The sequence below is a fragment of the Anser anser genome (assembly GCF_964211835.1).
Source record: "Anser anser genome assembly, chromosome: 15".
Classification (NCBI taxonomy): Eukaryota; Metazoa; Chordata; class Aves; order Anseriformes; family Anatidae; genus Anser; species Anser anser.
The window spans coordinates 13026648-13049986 of record NC_139736.1 but is presented as its reverse complement, the minus strand read 5'-3'; the positions used below and the strand labels follow the sequence as shown (position 1 = coordinate 13049986).

At 52.3% G+C, this 23339-nt stretch overlaps 2 protein-coding genes across 11 annotated transcripts; both read right to left on the bottom strand.

Annotated features, from left to right (window-relative positions):
• Nucleotides 1–337: 337 nt before the first annotated feature.
• On the bottom strand, nt 338–2341 carry LOC310881795 (transmembrane protein 100-like). The gene has a single exon (XM_083799549.1). It carries the CDS (start codon nt 2177–2179, stop codon nt 1808–1810), a length of 372 nt encoding a protein of 123 aa, XP_083655675.1. The 5' UTR covers nt 2180–2341; the 3' UTR covers nt 338–1807.
• Nucleotides 2342–2520: 179 nt separating this feature from the next.
• TEDC2 (tubulin epsilon and delta complex 2) lies at nt 2521–23296 on the bottom strand. Of its 10 annotated transcripts, XM_083799540.1 has the most exons (13): nt 23148–23296; nt 22965–23060; nt 22747–22838; nt 21638–22319; nt 19699–19752; nt 17718–17802; nt 17232–17346; nt 16894–16995; nt 16251–16462; nt 13850–14000; nt 7730–7925; nt 7293–7508; nt 2521–7194 (listed from the first exon to the last, which is right to left on the bottom strand). In XM_083799540.1, exons 1-10 carry the CDS (start codon nt 23171–23173, stop codon nt 13854–13856), a joined length of 1611 nt encoding a protein of 536 aa, XP_083655666.1. In that variant the 5' UTR covers nt 23174–23296; the 3' UTR covers nt 2521–7194; nt 7293–7508; nt 7730–7925; nt 13850–13853. The 10 variants fall into 10 exon arrangements, with proteins under 10 accessions (XP_083655666.1, XP_083655664.1, XP_083655672.1 ...); XM_083799538.1 differs by having other exon boundaries at nt 2521–7508; XM_083799546.1 differs by having other exon boundaries at nt 2521–7508; nt 22747–22802.
• Nucleotides 23297–23339: the final 43 nt, after the last annotated feature.

The window sequence follows — 23339 nt, the reverse complement described above, 5'->3', positions numbered from 1 at the left end:
AGCCTGGGTGAAACCATTGCTTTGCTTCCCCAAGCTACATTGAAACCATGAACTTTGGATACACAACACCCTGAAGCAACCATCAGGCTTGCAAAAAAAGCCTGCTGAGGCTGAGATACCTGCTAAACTCATTACCCACTGCAGAGTGGGGCTGGCCTCTGTAACATCGCCCTGGCTCCTCATTGCTTGGGGAAGAGGAGCCACGGCCGAGCTGTCCCTGAACGGCCCAAACTGTGCGGGCACCTGAGCCCGGCGGCAGCACCGGGACACCAAGTCCCGACATCCCCCCCACGGGTCTCTGGAGCACACTCACTGTGCCATGCAGCACACGGACGGCCTTTCTCCAGGTTTAATTCCAGGGACGGACCGAGAGCCGGTGGGGGTCACAGGCCCGCAGCTCCCCGCACGCTCAGCACGAGGAGTGCTGCTTCCCGCCCGCTTGCCCCTGCTCGCAGCTTCTGGCCCCGTTCCCTCCCTCCTGCTGCGCCCGGAGAGCCTCCAGCTGCCGGGCGGACGGCGCGCGGCTGCTCTCTGTAGCTCTTGGCACGTCTGTCTGTCGGGCAGGAGCCGCGAGGAGGGCTGGGTTTGGGAGGCCCCTCCGGGTGTGGGGCTGCCTGGGGGCTCAGTGGCGGGGAGCAGAGGCACTGCCCTGAGGCCCCAGGAGCTGGACACCCCCCCGCTGCCTCTCGTGCTTGTTCTTAAAGAGCTCCAAGCTACATGCGAAGAACGGAAGGAGAAGCCTCATTGCACAGTTTACAAAGAAGCAGTTAAGATGGAATTGCTCCTTTTTAATGCAACTGCAGCTCCTTATCCAACCACGGTGCTGGGAACCAGCACCACAATTACTTTCAGACTCCCCAAGCCGCGGGCTGCCACTGCGGGCTCACAGCACAAGCCCCTCTCCCCAGGCATCCCGAGCAGACGGAGGCCCCCAGAGGGGTCCTGCCCCCCCCGGACAGCAGCAGGGTCACGCCGGGTGGGCAATGAGAGCCCGGTGGGTGTCCTCCTCCACCCCCTGTGCCGTGCCGAGCAGACACCTGCCCGCCTGCCCGCGGCTGAGTCCCCCTCCCTTGCCCCCAGCCTGCCTGACCCACAGCACCCACGGGTGTCACCCACGTTCCCCACTCTCGTGCTGCCAGCTCACGCCCCGATGCTTGCTGCCTCCCGCCAGCCTCTCCCCGCTGCCGAGGACGCTCCCCCGCACCGCCCCGAGCCCCCCCCAGCCGCCCCACACCCCCCCATGTGCTCCGCGCACCCGGCGAGCATCTCCCAAAACTCCGTTTGTCCCGAGAGGCAAGGGTCCTCGCACCACCACCGACAGAAAGGGGACAGAAGTGCCGCTCGCTTCTCCCGACACCGAGCAGAGGTTCCCAGGCTGTCGCGAGCTGCCACATCCCCAGGCTCGGAGCAGCTCCGTCGGCTCTGCAGCCGTGGGGCAGGCGAGGTCCGGAGCAGCCGGGCGAGCCCCGGGGCGGCGTTCTGCAGAGCCGCGTGTGGGCGACGCGCTTCTTGAGCCGCTCTCGGGGTCTCTCCACGCCGGCTGTGGGAAGGGGCTGGGCGAGCCACAGCGTGGGCACTGGGGGACAGAGCTGCCTGCAGCCCGTGGCAGAAGCGGGGATGGCTGCGTGCCGGCCGTGCCGTGGCTCGGTGGGTGGAGGATGGCGGCAGGCTGTCCTCGGGCAGGGTCCGGACCTCCTCGGGTGCCTCAAAGCCAGTGCTGTGCCCCCTGTGCCGCAGGGCGCGGGACGGAGGGGGGGTCTGTAAGCAGGGTCTCCAGGTGGAGCTGAGCCTCTGACCCCAGCCTGTGTCATAGGGCTCCCTGCTCTAAGGGGACGGGCTCCTGGCGCTGCCTCTTCCGCTGCCTCTCCCGCTTGGCCCGCCAGCACACGTAGGCGGCCACCAGCAGGCCCACCCCGAAGATCAAGGTGGCCACAGAGACCACCTTCGCGATGTCCATTTGTGGGCCATTGATGGTGAAGGTGATGCACGTCGCTGCTACGCCGACGACCACGGAGACGATGCCGAAGGGGAAGATGCAGCGGTACCAGGATTTCTCAGTCCCGCCCGTGGCCAGGGCCAGTTTGTTGAGCGTGGCGGTGGAGTCGGTGGCCGTGGCGAGCGGCAGCCCCGCTTTTCCTCCCTGCAGGCAGGTGAGCGAGTTGGACTTGCAACCCATCATGTTGGCGAGAGCGGCCGGGAGCGACCGGCGCAGGGCGCGGGCGGGACGCGGGTCGCGGTCCTGCTGCCGTGCCCACGCGGGAGGGACGAGGCCGGGTCCTACATGGCCAGCAACGCCCGGGGCTCGGGACGCTGCCGTGCGGCCGCTGCTCTGGCTCCCGGCTCGGGCTCCCGGCGCTTTTGCCGCGGGAGGGAGCGGGGATTGGCGGCGGCGGCGCTGAGCTCACGGCGGTGGGAGGACCGGCCGGGCTCGCCGCCTGTTAACCGTTTCGGGCACCGGGCGGGCAGCTGCCTGCAGCCCGGCAGGGATCGCCCCCGGGTCGTTCTCTCCCGCTTCGTGCCTGCTGCCACCAGCCTGGGGCCCGGGCGGGCAGCGCTGGCCCCGCACCGCCCCGGCCCCCGCGACGCCCCGCGCCCCGGCCAGGCGAGCGGCGGCCTCCCGGGGCGACGTCTGCGTGGTTTGCTGCTGCAAAGAGCCCTCCCGGCAGCTGCGCCAACCCCTCCTCGCCCTCAGAGCATCGCTATGGCCTCCTGCCGAGGTGCCCTTTCTCCCCTTTCACCCCCTGCTCTCCTTCTGCCAGCTTCGTCCCCTGGCACGGGGCTCAGGGGACCCTCGCCGCGAGCCCAAGGGGACACCGGTGGCACTGGAGGAGGCTGAGACTCCGGACGGGCAGAGCCGCAGGAAGGACTGCACATGTGGGAACAGCATGCACGACACGGAGAGAGGCTTCGAAGACCTGCAGCACTCCTGTCCTGGGCCTCTCCCCTACAGCGCTCCCTGCTTTCTCTCCTTTGAGTGCCCAAATCCTGAATAAAGATGAATGATTTTGGAACAGCGACACTGAACACGCACAGCGTTGGCCCTGCAGCCTGCTCCAGCGCACAATCACGCACTTGCAGCAGCAGCTGTAGCATGGCAAGAAAGCTGCCTCTGTCCTGGCCGGCTCCATCCCAGGCTCGTGGGGAGAAGCAGGAGGATGGGGTGAGGATGCAAACAGCCCGGGGAGAGACCAGAGGGGCACAGAGGCCGGAGCTGGGGGGAACAGGTCCTCTCTGCACTCTTTGCTCCCGCGCTGTTATTTTTTTTTTTTTTAATTGGTTTTCCTGAAGGAGAAGGGAAAGGAATTAGGCATCGCAGCAAACGTAAGAAACCTGGAGCCATTCCCAGGTCAGAGCTTCCCCCGAGCTTGTGGGGCCCAGCTGCCTCTCTGCACCGTCAGGAGGCCCAGAGGAAGCCAGAAAGAAAACCCACATTTCGGTGGGAACGGGCAAAATGTGAGCTGTGCAGACAGTGGGGTCTACAGAGAGGTGAGAAGGCGAAGAAGCAGAGGAGCTGACACAGGGCATAGCATCTGACCTGGGATGGGAGAGGCTTGGGTGTTACTCTGGGTATGGGACACGGGTGCAGGGACCTCGCTCCCTGCGCCCACGGCGCGCTCTGGAGCTGTGCGGAGGACTTTGTCCCCGAGGACGCAGCAGCACGCCGTGCCCATCCGGACGCCTCCTTGCTGCCAGGCTGCGCGGCTCCCCTCGCTGCAGTGCAACGGCGGCTGCTGCTGCTCGGTCCCAAATCCACGCCTGCCTGGTGCTCTCGGGGAGCTTCGCTCGCAGCCTGCCCAGCTCTCCTTCGTCAGGACTTACGAGGCCGCATGCAGCACCGGGCACGGCGACCTTCCCTGCTCTGCGTGGCAGCGACGGCTCTTTCAAGGCACACCACCCACTTGCTGCTCGCTGCGAAAAGGCACCGTGCCCCGAGCAGACCTGCTCCAACAGCCAGCGCTGCTGACACCCACAAAGGGAACCCGCAGCCTCAACCGGAGCCGTTCAAAGGGAAGGGAACTGCAAGAATTGTGTTTCTTTGTACACAAAGCAATTTGGGAAAGCAGGAGGCTCACAAAGGGGACTGAGCGTTTTCAGAGGGGCTGTGCTGCTATTAATAGGGACTCGTGTCATCGCAGCTGCGCCCACGTGTGTCGCGAGCCGAGCACATCTGCACCCACCAGAATGCGCCGGTGGGGGCAACCGGAGGGAAAGCACAACCCCAGGGTGCTCGGGGAGCCCGAACTCACCTGCTTCGGATGCTTGATGCCCACAGCCAGCAGCACGAGCCCGTGCCTGGGAAGGGCAGCGCATGGGTGCCAGCGAGCCCTGGGCCCCAGCACAGCCCTCCCGGCCTGGCACATCTCCCCTGGCCAAGGCAACCTGCTGACCTGCCCCAGGGATGCTTTTCTTTCGACAACTCATCTTGAGGGACCCTTCTCTGCTGTGTTATTGGAGCTTTGCTGCACAAGCAGCCTGGGAGTGCCAGCCAGGGGTGCCGGGAGCCCCAAACACCGCAGCAGCCCCTGCTCCCACCCCAAAGCTCGGGCTATTTCCCTCGGAAGGAAGACGGGGAGCTGACGCCCTGAGGACAGCACCCCAAGGGAACGAGGACTTTCCCTGTCCCCAGCAGGTTCAGCACTTCCAACCAGAGGAGCAAAGCCTCCAGTGCATCCAGAGAGCGCTGCCTTCGTGTCCCACAAGGACCTCCTAATACTCCAAAGACAGTTTAAAAGAAATTCGCTCTTTGAACAGTGAAAAAGCAGAGGTGCAAGGGGCATGCATCGCAAAGGTGTCCTGGTTTTGCCCTCTGGTTTGAACAGAAAAGCAAAATGCCTTGGCAGGACGAGGCCAGATCTGCACAGGGCTCAGGATCACCTCCAGGAAACTTCTTTCCCTCGCAGAAAGCAGCCCCATGGACTTGCCCTTCTCCATCCCGAGGCCAAAATTGGGCATAATCTTTCTCTGATTGCACAGTAGGTTTCTGCAAAACCCACACATGCTCTCAGGGAAAGAGGAAACAGCTTCAAGTTGGTGTGAGCCTGTTCTTTTGCCTTTTTTTCTTCTTGCACGGAGCCTCCCCCCAGCACCCTGCTCCGTGGCAGACGGACTCCTCCGCCTGCACCCTCAGCTCGTCTCCTCCACGCTCCTTCTGCGGCGAGCCTAAGGGTGTAATTTTCATGGCAGAAATAGGGACTCGCCTGTGCCACCTCCCTCTTCCTACAGGAGAGAAAAGCGCAGCTGGGCCTGGATGACTCACGCTGCAGGAGCCGAGGAGGAGGACGCCCAGCACAGCCCCACGGCGGGTGCTGGATGCGGCCGCAGGGATGCTGCCGAGAGCCGGGCCGAGCTGGGCTGCGGTGCCCTCCGGCTGGGGAAGGGCTCCAGAGCCCAGCCACCAGCACTGCACAAAGAGCTGAGGAAAAACAGCAACAAATAAAAACCCACACACCACCTGGAAATAGAAACTTCTGCTTCAGAGGTACGGGAAGAGAGCGGAGGGGACTCGGGGCTTCAGCGGGCAAAGAAAAGCTGCTTTTTCTGAGCAAGAAATGCAGATTTCTAGGAGGGAAACAGACTTGTTGAAGTCTGGATGAGGAACCCAGACTCCCTCTAAAACCGAGGGATTACTGCACTTTTGAAGTAAGAAAACCCTGAACCCGAGAGGATGCCGAGCACCCCAGGGAGGCCAGGGGAGGGGGGTGTCTGTCCCCTGCCACCCCATGCCCAGGGCCAGGAAGGAGCTTTGTGCCGGATGCCCGTAACTGCATGGGCAAGCACGGATATCAGCATCTACTTTTCAAAGTAGATGGCAGAGATTCAAAATAGTTTGGAGCCCACAAGGAAATACTCCAAGAACACAGGGCCAGGATGCAAAGACACCTACACCCAGAGCACTGCTGTGTGAGCCCCCTTGCTCCACTCACAGCTTCGCCAAATACAACCCGGTACCTCGGCACACGGCAGTGGCTCGGTACCAGTCCTACTGCATTCGGGGTGGCCTCGCAGCTACCTGCTGGAGTTAAAGTGACAGCATAAAAGAAAGGGTTCACAGATGTAAGAATTATGCTTTATTTCTTTTTCTAAAAAACTAGGAGGTAATAGGCCTGAAAACAAGAACCGACCACCACCTTAGGGCAGAGATAATTAAAGACAACCTCTGTTGCACCATCCACATACACACTTGCACTAGCCACAAGAAACGCTCACACGTGCCCACCCCGTTTCTCACTTTTGGGACATGAAGCTCAGCGTCACGGGGTCTGACTTTCAGAAATGCTTCAAACCACAGCCCGAGGAGTGTGCTCTGAACCAGCGACATTCAGGTGTTTGAAAACCAGACACCGCCAGACCACAAGAGGAACTGCAAAAACAGCCACAGAACTTTATAAGAACTGAGGCAGACTTGGAAATTTTTTTTTCTTTTATTTCTTTTTTTTTTTTTCTATGGCTCTGTAAGGAAATTAGTAATCCTGCCATGTATTTGGCTAGTATGGTACCGTTAATGCATGAGCCATATCCTAAATTAAGACTATGACAAGAAATAGTGAATAACTATTTATTGCACACGTATCCCCCCCGATAAACAAACTTGGACTGCAGCAAACAGTTGCAATGAAGTGACAGCAGGTGAACGCCACATTAACGGCTTTGCTGCAACTGCCCCTTGCCACAGGTGGCCCAAATCGCAGCTGAGACCCGGACTGGGGCTTTCTCTGAGCTGCAACTCCAGCAGTTTTAATATTGCTGCCTGTCTTCAGCTGACAAAGGTTACCTAAGTATGCAAGGACAGTTCTTAAGTGCTAAAAGGCTGCAGACTTGGAGGGAGGGAGCACACAGGGGAGGAAATGGGAAAAAACCCAACTCGTATGGGTGGAGTGGGGGCAGTGGTGGTGCCAGGGGATGCAGCCCTCGCTCGGTGCTTGCAGCCACACTGGGGCTGTGCCCAGCTGGGGAAACAGCGATGGCGAAGACAGTGTTAAGCTTCGAGCGTCTCCGTTAATTTTAAAATAAGAAGTGGGGAAGAAACTCGTCGCAGCAGGAAAGCTTCATTAGGGAAGCGCAGGTGGCCTCTCACGTTCCATTTTAAGTTACTGTATGCCACGGAAAACAGGCAGCAAAACACATCAGGACAAACAATCTTGGATTTGCCTCCCGAGGAAAGCATTCTGGTGACCTCAGAAGTGTTCTCCAGGTCTATGAGTCAGCAAAAGAAAATAAATAAATAAACCGGGATAATAAAACACCAACAGCCGCCAGGAAGTGTGGGTCTGAAAATAGCAGCAAAGTGTCACCTTCATCCCCTCCGACGAAGACTCCTGCAACAGTGACAAGCTGCTAGGTGACATCTTCCTCCCGTTCTGGGTCCACGTCCTCACGCCGCCGGTGAGCCCCACCGGAGCATCTCCCATCGCAGGAGGGGAGGCCAGTGCCTGCGGAGGCTGCTTCACTTCAGAAATAGTGCTACCTTTTGAAATTCGAGATTCACGTCTTACGAGAAGGATGCTTTCCTGAGGTTTCAAATACAGACAGGAGCAGATGGAAAAGAATTACTCTATCATCCGCCTGTCTCCAGCTGCGTGCCTTCTGAGCGCCTGCTTCCCGGAGCTTTGCAACCTCAGAGACCTCCCCTCGTGCCTCCCGCTGCACCCCTGGCACCCACCAGCCCAGCACCCGGCATCAGACCGCAGCAGAACCAGGTACGAAACAGAAATGGGCAAGTCCCACTAACCAGCAGCTAGGGGCAGAGCTGATCCACAGCAACTTTTTAGAAGTTTTCAGCCTCCGAAGAAGAGAGGCCGCTGACACCTTCGTGCTACCGGCTTTCAGCTTCGGCTGCTTTCCTGGCCCCAGAGCTAAACAAAGCACTGGGCGAGCCCACGGCAGAACCTTGCCCAACTCATAGGGAAGGCACGCTGGTTTTAAGGCTAGAAGGTAAGAAATATTCTTAATGCATCGGGATCAGTGATTTAAAAACAACACCTAAACATTGCTACTTCCATTCCTAAGCAAAATTCTTAACTCATCATCCACAAATGGAGGCTGCGGCACTCATGCGCTGCTGTGAGGAAGAAAAGCAAAGTCCTATATGATGCAAATCAGTACGAGTTTGTTCGCTCAAACAATCCTATTTTTGCAAGGACGGCGTGATAACTGTAGAGCTTCCTCACCCCCAAAGAGAAGACTCTAGAACAGCGTAGTGATGAGCCCTGACAAAGAGCACCATTTATTCTTAGACAAAACCAGGTAGTTAAGATTGATAATAATTGCAGAGATCTTGCTAAGTGTACCAGATTTCCTAATTATGCTAAAAGCAAGCCTTCCAGGCTCACAAGTACGCAGTTGTGTTGTGACTTATATGGAGTCCAAACTTGTTAAAATATGAAAAATACTACGCCTGATTCATACCCGCACCCAGCAATTTGAATTCTGTCCCATTGTACCATTATGCAGCCAACACACAATCATAATTAGTACCACAGACTGTTTATGGTTTTATTAAAAAAACTCCTGTTAAGAAATAATTATCATTCTGGTGCTCTTGCCCTGTGTGTGTTCATGTGTCTTGTTTGTACCAAATACTCGATTTCTCCTGAAGGCAGTGAGAACTGCAGGTTCCCATCACCTTGTGTGAAGGCAACGCCGAACAATTTCAAAAGCAAGATTTGCTGTTATAAGAGGCTTCATATCATAGAGAAGTATTGTATATTTGGAAATTTAGAACCCAAAGCAAACATATACATACACACACACACAGCGCAAGATCCTCAGCTATTGCAATTTTCTGAATTCCGCAGTTACGAGGGTGTGCCAGCTGCATAAACTGATGTGCAACAGATTTAACAGAGGAAAAAGGATCATGAGGTGCTGCAGAGGAGTACTACGACGTAATTCACAGTGAGAACTCACTTACAGCGCACAAAGCAACCTCACTCTGACTTGAACACGTGCATTCAGTCTCCCTTGTTTTCTTCTTTTAAACTGGAGACAAAATGAGACCAATATATTGTTTCTCACTGCAACACACAAGGACTGGAGGGGGAGAAGCCTGAAGATGTACAACCAGCAAGCCCAAGCACTGCTAGGAGCTTCTGTTCTCTGAAACCAGAAGCAAAGATTGCAGACAGGCTTCTTCCAAGGCCGGTCTTCTCTGCTGACTCAGAGCTTGCCTTCTATTTGCTTTTTCCTATCCTAACTCCAGATCCACTGATTATCTTTCTTGTTCTGTCTAAAAATAAGTCAAACATCTCCGTTTGCGTGCCTAAATAGCCCACTGCTATAATTTCTCGCCTTCTGAAATTACAGTTCAAAACTTGCTTTTAATTCCAACCCCCCCATTACCAGCTCTTTATATTCCGGCACACACAGAACAGTGCTGCTTGCCCTCTTCTCTCTAACTGGGCTTGGATTAATTAACAAGCAATAGATTTTTCTCGATTACAATACTAAAGACCTTCTTTTTTCACAAATTAAAAAAGCATGATGATAGATCTTTTCTTCTGGATGGTAGCTTTGATGTTACAAAAATAGTACTCGATCTGCATGGTGGATAATAGAAATTTTAATACTGATTTAATGAATTGTTTTCGTGTCAGACTGAGTCATGCTTAGGGTTTTTGTTTTGCAAGTTTTTTTTTTTAATCACGGTAAAGGAAGACTAGGAAGTTTCCAGTGAAACAAGACTGTGCCAGGCCCAGTGTATATGCTTAAAAGATGTCTTGCTCCAGAGATGACAGATGTGGCAGGACCAAGCTAATGAGTAAATGAAATAATATCAATCTCCATTTTACAGATAAGTGAAGAGCCTGTGGTGTCAGATCCATCATCTGCTACAGCCTCTCAGTGACCCCACCTGGTGAGAGGACTCGGGACTGGAAACACACAGCTGTGAACTGGCTTCCTGCCCAAAATCTATGCTGGCCTTTTCTCCCTGCTCTCAGAAGGCTGTTAAAGCATTTCCAACTCATTGCTTGCGGTATACCAAGAATTAGATACCCTGGGACAGACCGGAGGAGCGCCACGCTTCCTGCATTACCAGCGTTCAGCATCCTCTGCACGGTTTGCATTCACATGTAATACAGTAACGTTATTTTCAAATTTGTCAGAAGTGGGCATAAAGGTTCTCAGTAAAGCTTCAGGTGGAAATCAAGCTCTTACACTAAAGACAGTCTGATAAGCACACTGTTTTCTCCACTATAAATCCTCTAAATTTTGGTTGTTGGTAGCACAACATTTCCATTTAGGCACCACGTTAGTCAATTCAACTTCTGTAACTCTGGGAGAGATTGCCTTGAGTTGAAAAAAAAAAAAAAAAGCATGCGTGTGTGTCTCAATGCTTCTGCTACAAGTTTGCTGTCCAGAAAGCAAGGACTCAGCATTTTAGAGTACTGCTACCCTTTCTAATAATCCTTGACCAGCACAACTGAGTGCACACGGCCTAACAAATGGCTGATTCAGGTTTACGTGCTTCAGACTTGACTACATACAGTGCTTTAATTAAGCAGCCTGCTCTCTGGAGCTCATACAGAAAGCTCATTTCAAGAATAATGCTGGCAGCAAATTTGTTACCTACAGAGTGAGCTGGGAGTTCTCCCCCCAGTTCAACACTTACCCACTTAAACTGTTTCTTGATGAAATGCACCTCTCTCACACAGTTGGTCTGGTTTTGCCTCTCCAAACCACGATGCCTGGGCAGCTGGGAAACCTGTCCTGCTTTTGCTGCGGGCGTGGGACCCTGAAGCCCATGCTTTACGCAGTCATCCACTGTTAGATCCCCTCAAAAAGGATGGAAGAGGAACGATATTCCCCCATGTCAGTTTCTGAGGTTCACCTTGTCTCCGAACGAGGAAGACTCATGTTATTTCTGCATTAGATGGAAAATGCCTAAATCCATGCTGCTTACTCTCTACGTTCTGTATGTCTCAAAAAAGGAGCTGTCGCAAGCACTTGATGGCATATCTGAGAATATCTGCTGCATAAAACCCTTGAAGGTTTCAACGCTAAACACCCAAACCTAACCTAACTAGTGCACATGAAACTCTGTAAGAGGGTCTACTGATTGCAGTGTGCACTGACAGAAGCACTTCTTCTTCCCACTTGCCAATCATATTTAAAAAACAAAAACAGTAAGCATAAAAGTGGCGGAGGGGAAGGAAGGGAGGAAGCTGGTAGAAAAGAAACTAGAGCAGTTGGCAGGGTTTTAGTATCTGTAAAGAAATGAGAAAACAAACCAAACAACAACAACAAAACCACCTCTACCCACAATTCGGCTTCATGTCCTTCAGCAGTGAAAGCTAAAAACTTTATAAGACTCTACTGTAAGGGACAAGGCAGGAATAAGATCTGCTCATACTTCCTGACCCTCTCTGTGCTTTGGCTTGGCTCAAGTCTGCACAACGCTGGTATCACCTATTACTTTCACAAAACACTGTATATTTCTTGCATTTATGATAATACTATTTCCTGAGATCACAAATATAATCTTTTATCTTCATCTCATTTTGAAGTACCAACATAACTTTCTCCTGTAAAAATGGCACATTTTCTAACAAAAACACCCCCCCCCCCAAACTCAGAGTTAAGCTGCTATTGAGTCTTCCTATCTGCTATCGCACAAGATTCATTTGAAAAAGTGAGTCATTCAGATGATGTAAAGTCTTACATATTTATGAAAATTGGCAAAATTATAAAACGCCTTTCAAATAGTGTAGGAAGCATAACAAAACCACACTGCACCCAGAGGCACAGAACAACCCAGCTACCTGCCAGTCAACATCTTGGTGACTCTTCTGCAACTGCTCCTACATTTTCAGCTTTCCTTTGAGCTTGAAGCAACCCCTGCCCATGAGATCACGTTCCTGTGGGCTTGGTCTCTTTTTCACACTCCTTTCACACCTGTGCAGTCCCTGCTGTGGCTGCCAATTTACATCAGACTGCTCTGAGCAGCTCCTCACGCGTGCTGGTATGCCTGGTGGCAGGTCTCACTGATCTGATGGTGAAGTGCCTCCAGCTTCTTCCTTCACCCCAGATTTCTGATGAATTCCCATGCCGTCACACACACAGCCACCTTCAGGTATCTTGAAGGGGCAAATGCCTAGTCACACAGAGAAAGCTGGCTTGGGTCTGGGGGAAGAAAAATATGGGATAAGCCTTCCATCCCTTTACCACCTACACAGTCATGCTAAACCAGCATTTTCCCCATTTTCCCAACCTTTTTAACAAAGTCAAGAGGTCATATACAGTTGTCCCTTACAGCAGCTCCATACTACATCCGTCTGTTCATGCATCCCCTTCCACATATGCATGCAGAAAAAAAAGCCAACCCTTCAGATAAAATACATCCAGGCTCAAAAGCAAACATCCCTGGGTAGCTGTTGCGTGCTTCTGTTGCACATGCCAGAGCTGCCCCAACTGCCGACTCCATGGGAAATGAAATCCTATATACGAACAAACAAATGCAATCCGATAAAAAATAAATAAAAGAGAAAGTAAGAGATGCTGATTTTCATATATCTGGATAATTTTCAGTGAATTGGGAGCACGTCAGAAGGGGCCAAATATTTGGAAAAGAGAGACAACCTTATCTCCTGCCATGAAAAAATAATGACCAATGTCAGCATTGCTAAGAGCTAAATCACTCCACACAAACAGCTCAGTCCAGCGACATGATACAGCGCAAGTCAAACTAACAAGAATTAAAATGCTGCAGTGGCCCTTCTCTAAATGGACTTAAAAATGCAGAAGTATTCCATACGACTCTAAAGCATTGCCTAAATTGCCACACAGCAATGCCAGGGGATGTAAGGCCCACAAGCGAAGACCTAAGGTGCATGAAGAACCAAAGCTGGAGTTTTCCTGTGGTGATAAGGTCAGAATTGCTCAAGTACCTGTATTTCCCATAGCTGGGCAGGATATTGCACTAGTCACTCTGGAAAACGACTCCAGCAGCCACCAGCACAGGTTCAGCAGCAATGCAAAGGGCTGAGTGCCATCTACCGGGCTGCTTTGTCAGCTCTCCACTGCTGCAGCTGGATTTCCCTGACATCTCCCCTGAGTGCAGACAGCCCAAACCTTCTCAGACTGCTGCCTCAGGCATGATCAACACCTAAGATGATCCAGCAAAAGTATTTCAGTTGTAGGCTAGTGCAAGTCATTACAAAAGAGCCTGGCGAGCTGTGAAACTGCCTGAAGAGGCCCCTGCTCTGAGCAGCAACGTGGCTGGCAGGCTAACAGCAAAGGACTGCTCCGGCTGCAGAGCGGTGCAGGTGCCAGCCCAGCTCGGAGCAGTTGGCTGTCTGGGAACCAGACTAGTTCCTGAAGAGGCACTACTGCATGCAACCTCGGCTTCTGTGGATGAAGACATCAGAAACATTGCTAGTCAGTGAATATTAGTCAGTCACAACTATAATGCTGGTTATATACCGATTTGTGAACACGGTAATAGGGAAGCAGAAGCTCAGGTTCTCTGGATTTTCTGACACTGGAAAGCTGTGCCCCCAGGATACTGCGATCCGTGTAAATTACGTCTTACGGATAGCTACAGCCTGAATATAAGGGCAGTGTCACGGCTGAAGAGGTCAAGAATCCAGGGCTGGCTGGACAGACAGACCTTGGAAGACTTTGAAGAAAAGCCAACAGCAGTACCCATGGAAACACTGAAGGTTTCTGAAGCTTCAGAGAGCCTCAGAATTAGCAGGTTGTAAAACTCATGTACAAAGAAAAAGCCACAAGCCAGGAATTTAGTTTCCTTTAGTTGGACAAACAAGCAGAGTAAGAAAAAAAAAGTTATTGGTAAAGATTTATTGCTTAAAACTGTCTCTGGTTATGCGAATGGCTGGTAGTTGGTTCTCACCAGATCAGTCTGCCAGCTCATCTCTCACCAGCACAGGGAATCGCTCGCCGCCTTCACAGAGCTGGGTGTAAATCGCCCGATACAGCTGAGCTGCAGAGGCCTCTGGGTATGCCTTGGACTCCAGGACAGGCAGGAGTTCTGTCATCGTGAGCTGGGCAGGAACAAAGAAGACACGTCACCAGAGCGGGGCCAGGGTGCACTTCGAGGATTCCTGGAACTGAAGTGGCTGCATAACAAGCAAAAGCTACCCAGAGCAGTATGAGTAATACCACATTAACTGGCAGATAAATGCTTTCTTTTGTCATATTTAACAGCGACAGAGTTGTTCATCCCCTGCTCATAAAGCACACCAGCAGCCACCCAGCGCTCCTCAGCCAGCGAGATAAGTGGCAGTGCTTTTCTTCTGCGGCCTCTGTCAGCACCGTGCTGCAGAGAAGGCCCAGCGCTGGGATGAGATCAGCTCTCTGCAAGAAACTCAAAGCAAGCATGTACAAAATTGATTTGGGAGCTCTGCAACCACACAGCAAAGAGCTTACTCACCCACTGCTAAGTTCAACTCCTCATTTATAACTGATTGCTCTTGCCTCCTCCCACTTGGGTCACATTAATACAAGACAGGTGGGCAAAAGGCCAGCTCCAGCCCATGCAGAACAGGGATGCTGCTGGGGATGCTAGAGCTGTCTGACTTTCCCTGATCTGACCTCTGGCTTATTAAGCCTAGCTCACGATCTCAGTCCACACTCCCAAATGACCACTGGCCTTTCACAGTATAATTAGCAGCACAAAGCTCTGGGACGATGACCGGGACTGACAACTTGAGCAGAAGTGTACTTCCTGTCAAAGGACAAAGTTACCCCTTAGTGCCCCAGTCCTGAATTAATACTCAGGAAGGCATTTTGCCTGGAATTTTTTCAGCTGGTATCTGCTAATGAACTCCAAGCAGTCTGCTCATTAAAACTCCACACAGCCTGCTATGCACACTGCCTTCCCAGGAGAAGAGTGGACAATAAATTGCATGTGACAATCACGTCCCTCAAAGCGTGGTTCAACGGTGGAAACAACGGAAGACCCAAACAGAACAGAGTACAGGACATCTGCAGGGAGTCCCCTCTCCAGTCCTCTATAAACCCCTGCAGGAAACAGGGACAGAGCACAGCTGCTAATCTCTCGAAAGAGTTAAGATTTGTGGACATAAGGAGAAAATTGGCACAAGAAGTGCTACATTTCCCCACTTCCTATGAGAAAGACCCTTCTCTTTTCCATCCCCCTGATCTGCTCCTAATGCAGAAGAATAGAGGGAAACAGACCTTCACCGAAGACAAGCTAAGAGTTAACAGGACTTTTTATGATTCTTGCTGTTCCTCTACAGAAAGGCAATGGACAGGGCTGGCCCAGAAATATGAAGCTCATTTCCCAGTGTATTTATCTTGTACCATGTCCATTCACTTCACCTGTCCCAATAATTTTACTTATCTTGCATATTCTACACAGAGCTGCTTCGGATACTCAGCGCTCACCCAACACAAAGCTAAATCTATTTAATCTATAAATCTATTTAAATACGTGTGCAGAGGAAATAGGGCCAGTCAATGAAGCATCAGGCTTCAGTAACTACTACATTTGGGGCACACAAATAGTAAAGATCTCACAACCTGTAATTCAAGGATATAGCGCTAAAAGCCCCGCTGAAAACAAGCAACAGTCCATCTTCAGCCAGAAAGGGAAGTATGGCCACTTACAAATAGCTCTTCCACAGGTTATAAAAAAAACCCTGCTTTTCCAAAGCCTCTGTCATTGAGATAGATCAAAGGGTATGTCAAAGGAAGAGGGCAGATGTGATTTCACAGATCTCTGCCCTTTGCTGTTGGAGGTTGAGAAGAACAAATGATCCCTGTGCAGCAAGCTCTCTGGTGGAGAAGCTGACCTCCTTTCATGTTCTTACAGGAAGTCTCAGGAAGGTAGAGTCAAGAGTAGCAGCACAGTGGTTTGAAATTAAAAGGAAAACAACAGACAGCAGAGAAGTTCACCGGTTGAAGAGGTCACACAGAAGAGAATGACAGAGTGGGGGCCCTAAGGGGACTATAAAGGCCTGCCAAAAGCAATCTCCAAGCACTACCAACATCCTCCACTGCCTTACTCCAAAAGAGTGGCTAAAAAAAGGGTCTGACACTTAAAGCGCTCTGCTGCGGTCTTAAAAGAGCAAGTCTGGCTATCTGCAAAGTGAGGCACTAATGGGACACAGATGACACAGACCACAGACATGAAGCATAAACACAGAAACACCACTGGGAGGGCCTGCTGTACTACTGCTCCTCCACTGTGATCCAGTATCCCAACTTTTGCACCACAATTGTCCTTTTCTTGCCCTACCACGGTAGCATTAACACTCTTAAAGACTCACCTTTTGTAAGGCAATTTCCTGGTGCAGCACTGACACTTGCAGCTTCAAGGCAAACAGGTCCCTCAGCTCCTGGAAACTGGAGTACCAGAGGAGAGGCGCAGCCAGCATGCCTGCGCTGCCACATGCCCGACCCCTGGCAGGAACACAGCTGGGACAGCAGTTTCCTACATCCCCAGCGCAGTCTGGGTGCAGCCTCATCTGGGACTCCACAGCTGTCAGGGTGAAGAATTGGCAGGAGACAGGAATATGCAAGTTAAACCCATACTCACAGAACTTGTCACCTACTTACTCTTCCTAGAAATTAATGACTTATGACATTAGACTCGTCAGGGTAAGCTCCTCATACATGGCACAATCTTAAGTTACAGCATGCAGTGTCCCCAGTCTCTTGATGGTCCCGTCACCAGCTCTTTTGAATTGCACCAGATAAAATTTTCGAGCCTCTCCCAAACACAGATGGGTGGCAAACAGGTACCATGGCTTCACTCGCCACCAGAGAGGCTTTTATGTACTACTTTACCACAAATGACAACCAGGAGAAAAATGATGTTGGTCCATAATGTTCTGAACACAGAGGACAAACCACTGTTCAAGCATAGCTGGCCACATTCATACCTGACCACAAACACAAGGACTGGCTCACCTGCTTGCAGAAGCTGCAGCTTATGCAAGCATTGGGAGACTGTGGTTTGCAAACCCTCCAAGGTTACCAGGCTTTCATACTCTCTTTGCAGAGTGGGATGGTCTAGAAGAGAAGCAGAGGAAAACCAGCAGGCATGAACATACTGCAACTTTCTTCTACATGTCACCTCCTGGAGCAACCTTGGGTTAAACCAGCCCTTACTTTGGACAGAGAAGGCTCCTGTCCCTGTCCCTCATGTCTGGCACACACCAAGAGCAAAAGATGCATGGAATTGGAACCCACCAAAATCATCCTTACTCCACCCTCTGCCCTCCTCCCCCATTTCCCTTTTTTCTTACCTGCAGGCTCAGCTTCCACATACCGGCTCAGAAGGGATGGGACATCCTGGAGGACCTTTAATTCCTCCTCTATCTCCGCAGGACTGAGTGCTGGCGTCGGTGAACAAAACTCAAACAGCAGCAGCTTAAGGAACATGACACAGCACAAGCTCTGTGCGCTACACTGAGCCCCAGGCAGCTGGGATCAGGGGCGGTGGCAGAGGGTAAGCAGCCCATGAAGTGTCATTTGCAGACAGCAGGTGGGGACAGCACAGCTGTCTGTGGCCTCTCTACCTCGTGGCTGTGTTTATCTGGATACCAAGTTTTATAACTATTCCAAAGCTGCACTATGAAAAAGAAAAAATACTTCCTACGGACTGGACTTAACCTCCTGTTACTGGAAGTGTAACTCTCCGCATGGAAGTACCTCCCGAACTGACTGAACCCGCTGCTTGCTGCACTGCATCACACGCTCTTGGAAGGGGGTGGCGAGCTGAGGAAGGATACAGTAGTCTGGATCCTCTCTGTAAAACGCTTCCTTGCAGCTGCTGCATCTGCACTTGTTTGGCAGAGACGGCTTTTCTCCCATGCCCTGAAAATTCAAAAGGGACAGGACATGGAAGAGTTATGCTGTGTTGTGCAAGACAGCGCTCACACTGAGCTGCGACACACCGACATATCGGCACTTCAAACACAAGCATCTTCCTCGCCACTTTCTTTCACCAGAAAAAGTGGCTGTTCACTAGCTTTTCCTCCCCTCAGTTTTCCAGACTGGTATTAGACCGACAATAACACCCTACAGAAAGCTTCAAACACTGCAAAACACCCCTGTCCTTTCTCTCAGCTTGGTTTGAGGGGAAGGGTTTACAGCCAGCAGAAGAGACAACACACTTCCATAAAACAGAACGTGAACCTGCAGCACATCAGTAATTCTGCTGCATTTCCCTACATGTGGTTTTATCCCATAGGAAACATAATAAGCTTCCATTTTTTTCTTGGGGGGGATGGGGTGGGGGACAAGTCTCTTGCATTTCTGTACATTTGCTCTTTTAGCAAATGTGTACAAAAAGGTTACTATGGTAGAGCAGACAGGACAAACACCCTAGCTTTTACCACCACGATTCCTTCATCAGCTGAACTTCCTCGAGACTCTTCTTTAATTTAACTTTTAAATCTTTAAATTTAAATCTTTAAATTTAACTTTAAATCTTTTTAAGTACAAAGTGTCATTTTTGGCAAGAAGCATGACAGCCGTGCACCAGTATCACGGACACAAAAACCAGAAGTTTAAGCACAGTATCAAAGTAATCTGGACAGGACCTTGTATCAGAGACCAGGTTTTAGAAGAAAATGTTATGCTAATAACAGTGCTACCAAGGAGGTGCATTTAACCTACAGACTTCAACATTCCCACTGATGCCCAGACCCCAAAACATCCTTTATTCAAATGACTGCTTTAAAGAGCTGGTGCATCTCAGCCATTTCCCCCAAAGCTGCCACAACAAACAGCAAGAGCCATCAGGAGGAAGCTTAAAAATAGCTACGTAGTACGTGACTGTCTAACCCAGGCGTGCATGTGTCTTCTCTCCATCTGGATGGATCTTTTAAATCATGATAGAAAATGCAGTTTTCAGAAACACATTATGCAAAGAAATAGTAAGGTTAATGGAACAGAAAAGAACAGAAGTTACCACGTGTGCCAGGCAAGATGCATTCTCTCTCTAAGTGATCTACAGCACAAAGGTTATTTTCAATTTGTCACTAAGTTGAAAGTAATTGTGAAGAGTGTAAAATTGTACTGGAGTGATTAGGATGCTGAAAGGCTTAATTTACAAGGGAAAATTAAGGGAACCAAGTCTTTACAACTTGCTGAAGGGCATCTGACAAATTGCTGTCTGATAAATGACAGTTCCCCACAGGAGGAGCAATTCTTGAGGGTAACACAAAGAGCTGTAACTAGATTCAGAGTTAAGCTTAATATCTGGACAAATCACGTAATTAGAAATACGCTAAATTATCACAAGATTTCCCAAATGAAGCGGTGAGAGAATCCTTCCTGGGGACTGGAGAACAGGCAAAAGATGTGCTTGGGTCAGCAACGGATTGGGAAACTTTCGTTGCACAGGGTATACAGGCACCCATGCCACACGGTTTCCTGCCTCCAACCTCTAGTACACAGGCTGAGTGAAGACTTCTGCAGCACTTAAACCTGTGATTAAAGCATCTCTGTACGTTTCCAATGTGGGGATTAACAAGGATTAGCACTCTGAAAACAAACGTAAAACTACTGGCTAGATCAGCATGAAAACACACACACTTGAGAGCAGCCTTGCAGACAGCCGGGTGGGACTGATCCTCCTGCTCCAACACCGCAGGGCCGATGCCCAGCCTGCCCCAGAAACCAGCCAGGGCTCCCCCCAGCCTGAGCCCTCCTTCACAGCCCTTCAGCAGAGGGCAGTCGTGGCCTGGATGACCAGGCTGGGCTTACCTGCAGTTCCTGGAATAGGCTTTCCTGTAGGGATGAGGTAGCTTCAGCTGGCATCTACAAAACAGAAAAATCGTTAACTTTGACTACTGGAGGTCAGCAGAGCCTGGTCTTCACGTAGAGAAAGTTACATTTTGTCTAAATTTGAAATGAATTTAGCTGTAGTGGAAGATGTCAAAAGCCCTGGAGATGGAATCCACCACTGCCTTCAGCCTGTCCTCAAGGCAAGAGGATTGGTCACCTCCACAAACATCAAAGGAGCTGACCTGGGAGAGCTCCTACCCCCTACCACCAGCAACCAGCGCTTCATCCAAGGTGAAGAGCCAGGACCAAGCCCTGACAGAGCGGAGCGAAGACACAGAAGCAACACCTTCAAGGAAGCTAACCATTAAAAATGTGTGCACATGCAAACCTTCCTAACTATACTGCCATACCTGAGCACGACAAGGCAGCTTTGCTTAGCGCCACATCACACAAAGCAACGCAAAAGGAACATTTCAGCTTCCTCTGGGTATATTCCTCTTAACCCCGTAGTAGAATAAAACCTAACTTGTGATTGCAAAAACATGCATGTTGGCAGGTATGGCTAGAATCATGTGCAAACTACGAACACGGGACTTTACGGGACTGGGTCGATTAGTAGATGGAGTGGGAGTTCAGGTGGTGTTTTCCTCCATCCCTACAGTGGCAGGGAGGGGTACAGAGAGGACACGGAAAGCCCACCTGATAAACACATGGCTCAGGGGCTGGTGCCAACACAGAAATTTTGGGTTTTTTCACCATGGGGTGCTTTACTCGGCACACGGCCTGATAGCTGCAGCTGGGTCCCACCTGTCTCCAAGGGGAAAACAGATCCTAGCCCAGGAGCTGGCAGGGCTCATTGAGAGGGCTTTAAACTAGGTAGGAGGGAGGACGGGGATGAAATAAGGCTTCTTAGAGGTGTGTCGGGGGAACAATGTCAAGGCTGGGGGAGAAGGCAATGGCCCAACTGAAGTGCACCTACACTAATGCACGCAGCATGGGCAACAAACAGGAGGAGCTGGAAGCCATCGTGCAGCAGGCAGGCTGTGACTTGGTTGCCATCACGGAAACCTGGTGGGACCACTCTCATGACTGGAGTGCTGCAATGTCTGGCTATAGGCTCTTCAGAAGGGACAGGCAGCACAGAAGGGGTGGTGGTGTGGCTCTCTATATTAGAGGGTGTTTTGATGCTGTGGAACTCGAGGCTGGAATGGTAAGGTTGAGTCCCTATGGGTTAGGATCGGTGGGAAGGCCAACAAGGCAAGCGTCCTGGTAGGGGTCTGTTATAGACCGCCGAACCAGGATGAGGAGATGGAAAAGGAGTTCTACAGGCAGCTGGCAAAAGTTGTGAAATTGTCAGCACTTGTTCTTGCGGGGAACTTCAACCTCCTAGTCATATCCTGGAAATGCAATACAGCTCAGAGGAAGCAGTCTAGGAGGTTTCTGGAGAGCGTGGAAGATTATTTCCTGACGCAGCTGGCTAGTGAGCCTACCAGGGTAGGTGCCCCGCTGGACCTTCTGTTCACAAACAGAGAAGGACTGGTGGGAGATGTGATGGTCTGGAGCTGTCTTGGGCAGAGCGACCACAAAATGGCAGAGTTCTCTATTCTTGGCAAAGTCAGGAGGGGGATCAGTAAAACTGCTGTCTTGGACTTCCGGAGGGTTATCAAATATCAGAAGTCTTAATTAAAGGACTTTGGAGTTCCAGCCATCCAAGAGTAAGCCCTTAGCACGGAAATGTGTACTCAGTAACTACAAAGGCTTCGAAATTGTAAAGGGTCCTTCCTACTGAGAAGGATCTGAGGAGCTGTGAGACCAAAGCAGGTCCTACAGAGCAGTGGACAATAAAGCAGACTTGGCAGATGTGCCAGGCTAAATGTCCAGCAGAGCAGAACAAAGGTTCCCACCTCCCAGCACTCACCCCTGTTGCTGGACGGTGACTGTCTGAGGTGAGGTGCTCCCTCCAGAGATGCCTTCAGCTGTTGGGTTCTCCTTTCTGCTGGACTCTCCACAGGAACCACAGCTTTTCTTCCCTGCATCAATTAGCTGCCTGCCAGCAGCTACCAAGTTCCTTTCCCCAGATGAATCCCTTATGGAGAAGCTTTGCTGCTCCTTGAGGGCAGATTTGGATGAACCAGGTGCCCTTTGGAGTTCAGTCGCAGCACAGACCCCTTGGTCACTGGCACTGTCGGCTGGCCTATGACTCCTTCCTTGTTTGGAAGCCACCCCTTTTGAAGAGCTCTTCCCAGCTGTCCTGGGACCCTGAGAAACACATCTGGCTGGGGCTCTCCTTTGTGGTTTTTTCACATCTGGGTCAGTCCTGTAAGGTGCTCTTAGCTGGTATGGAGAGGGCTTCTTCAAAGAGGCAGGCTTTTTGCTTACAGCCCTCACCTCCCTGGTCACAGGAACATCTCTGACATACACAGGCACTTGCTGTTCTTGAGCATTTTCAAAAGCAGGTCCTTCATCTGCAGGTTTCTCTGCTGGAGCTACTTGGGCCTCTAACGAAGTTTTTGAGATGCTTTTCCGGACTTTCAGAGCCTTCTCTAAGGCCCTGTTCAGCAGCTCCAGCTCTTCCAGCTCCTTTGGTGAAGGCCTGCTCTCTGCGAGAGGAGAAGACGTATCAGAAGATCCAAAACCGAATCCTCCCCATTTCTCTCTACGTTACCTCACTCTTCCAGCTGCTGCGGAAGGAAATGGAACCCACTGAACGGCGCGACAGGTACCGTGGCCACACTCCCACAGCGAGTGCACAGCGCAGCAGGCAGATACGCCCAAACCCCCGAAGACCCAGCACGGATGGGAGTCACAGAAGGAGATCCCCCGGGGGCAGCCTCCCCTTGGCTGACAAGCGTCATCTCGGTCGGGCCTCGGTTACCGCACTGCGGCCCCATGTGCCACGGCGTTGGTGGAAGGGAGAAGCAGAGGAAGGCTTGCAGTCAGCGCAGTGCAGCTTCTAGCACCCGAGCTGGCTCGGCCCCGGCCAGGCCAAGGCCCTGCGTGACACCAGCTCGAGAGGGAAGCGCTCACCACGTCCATCCCCGGAGCTGGCCTCTGGCTTCGGCTCTTCGTCGTCCTGGCTGTCCCTGCGCGGGGGGCACACAGAGCACAGACCGGCAGTGCTGCACACCCCCGGCCCGCCTCCCTCCCCCCGGGTCCCGCCGCCCCCCCAGGGGCTCGGCCCGGGGGCTCGGCCCGGGGGCTGCGGGGGGCTGGAGGCGCAAGGCCCGGCTCGGGGCCGCACTCACCGCCGCAGGAGGGCCCGGCTCCGCGCCGCCCGCTGCTCCAGCTCCCGCCGCCGCTCCGCGCCGCCGCCCAGCGCCGCCGCCAGCGCCGCCGCCAGCCTGCAAGGCCCGGCCGGGGCCGTCAGCCCGAGCCGCCGCCGCCCAGCCCCGCAGCCGCCGGCACCCCGCACCCGGCACCCCGCTCACCGCCGCCCGCAGCCCGCAGGCAGCATGGCCCGCTCCGCTCCGCACCGCTCCGCCGGGCGCTCCCGCTGCCTCCCGCCCGGCCAGGGCCTGTGCGAGGCGGGCGCTGAAGGGGAAGGGCGGCCCCAGCCTGCGGAGCACCGCCCAAGGGCTCCGGGGCCGGCCCCGCTGCGCCGCCCGCCCCCGGCCGCCCCG

Bases quoted from the DNA above. Each gene is read 5' to 3' on its own strand.
- LOC310881795 (XM_083799549.1), bottom strand. From the start codon at position 2,179: ATGATGGGTTGCAAGTCCAACTCGCTCACCTGCCTGCAGGGAGGAAAA.
- TEDC2 (XM_083799538.1), bottom strand. From the start codon at position 23,173: ATGCTGCCTGCGGGCTGCGGGCGGCG. The intron at 19,753-21,637 runs GTGAGTGCTGGG...TCTGTTTTGTAG, and splicing joins GTCACCGTCCAGCAACAGGG to ATGCCAGCTGAAGCTACCTC. The intron at 16,463-16,893 runs GTGAGCCAGTCC...TCACCCTGACAG, and splicing joins GCTGCAGCTTCTGCAAGCAG to CTGTGGAGTCCCAGATGAGG.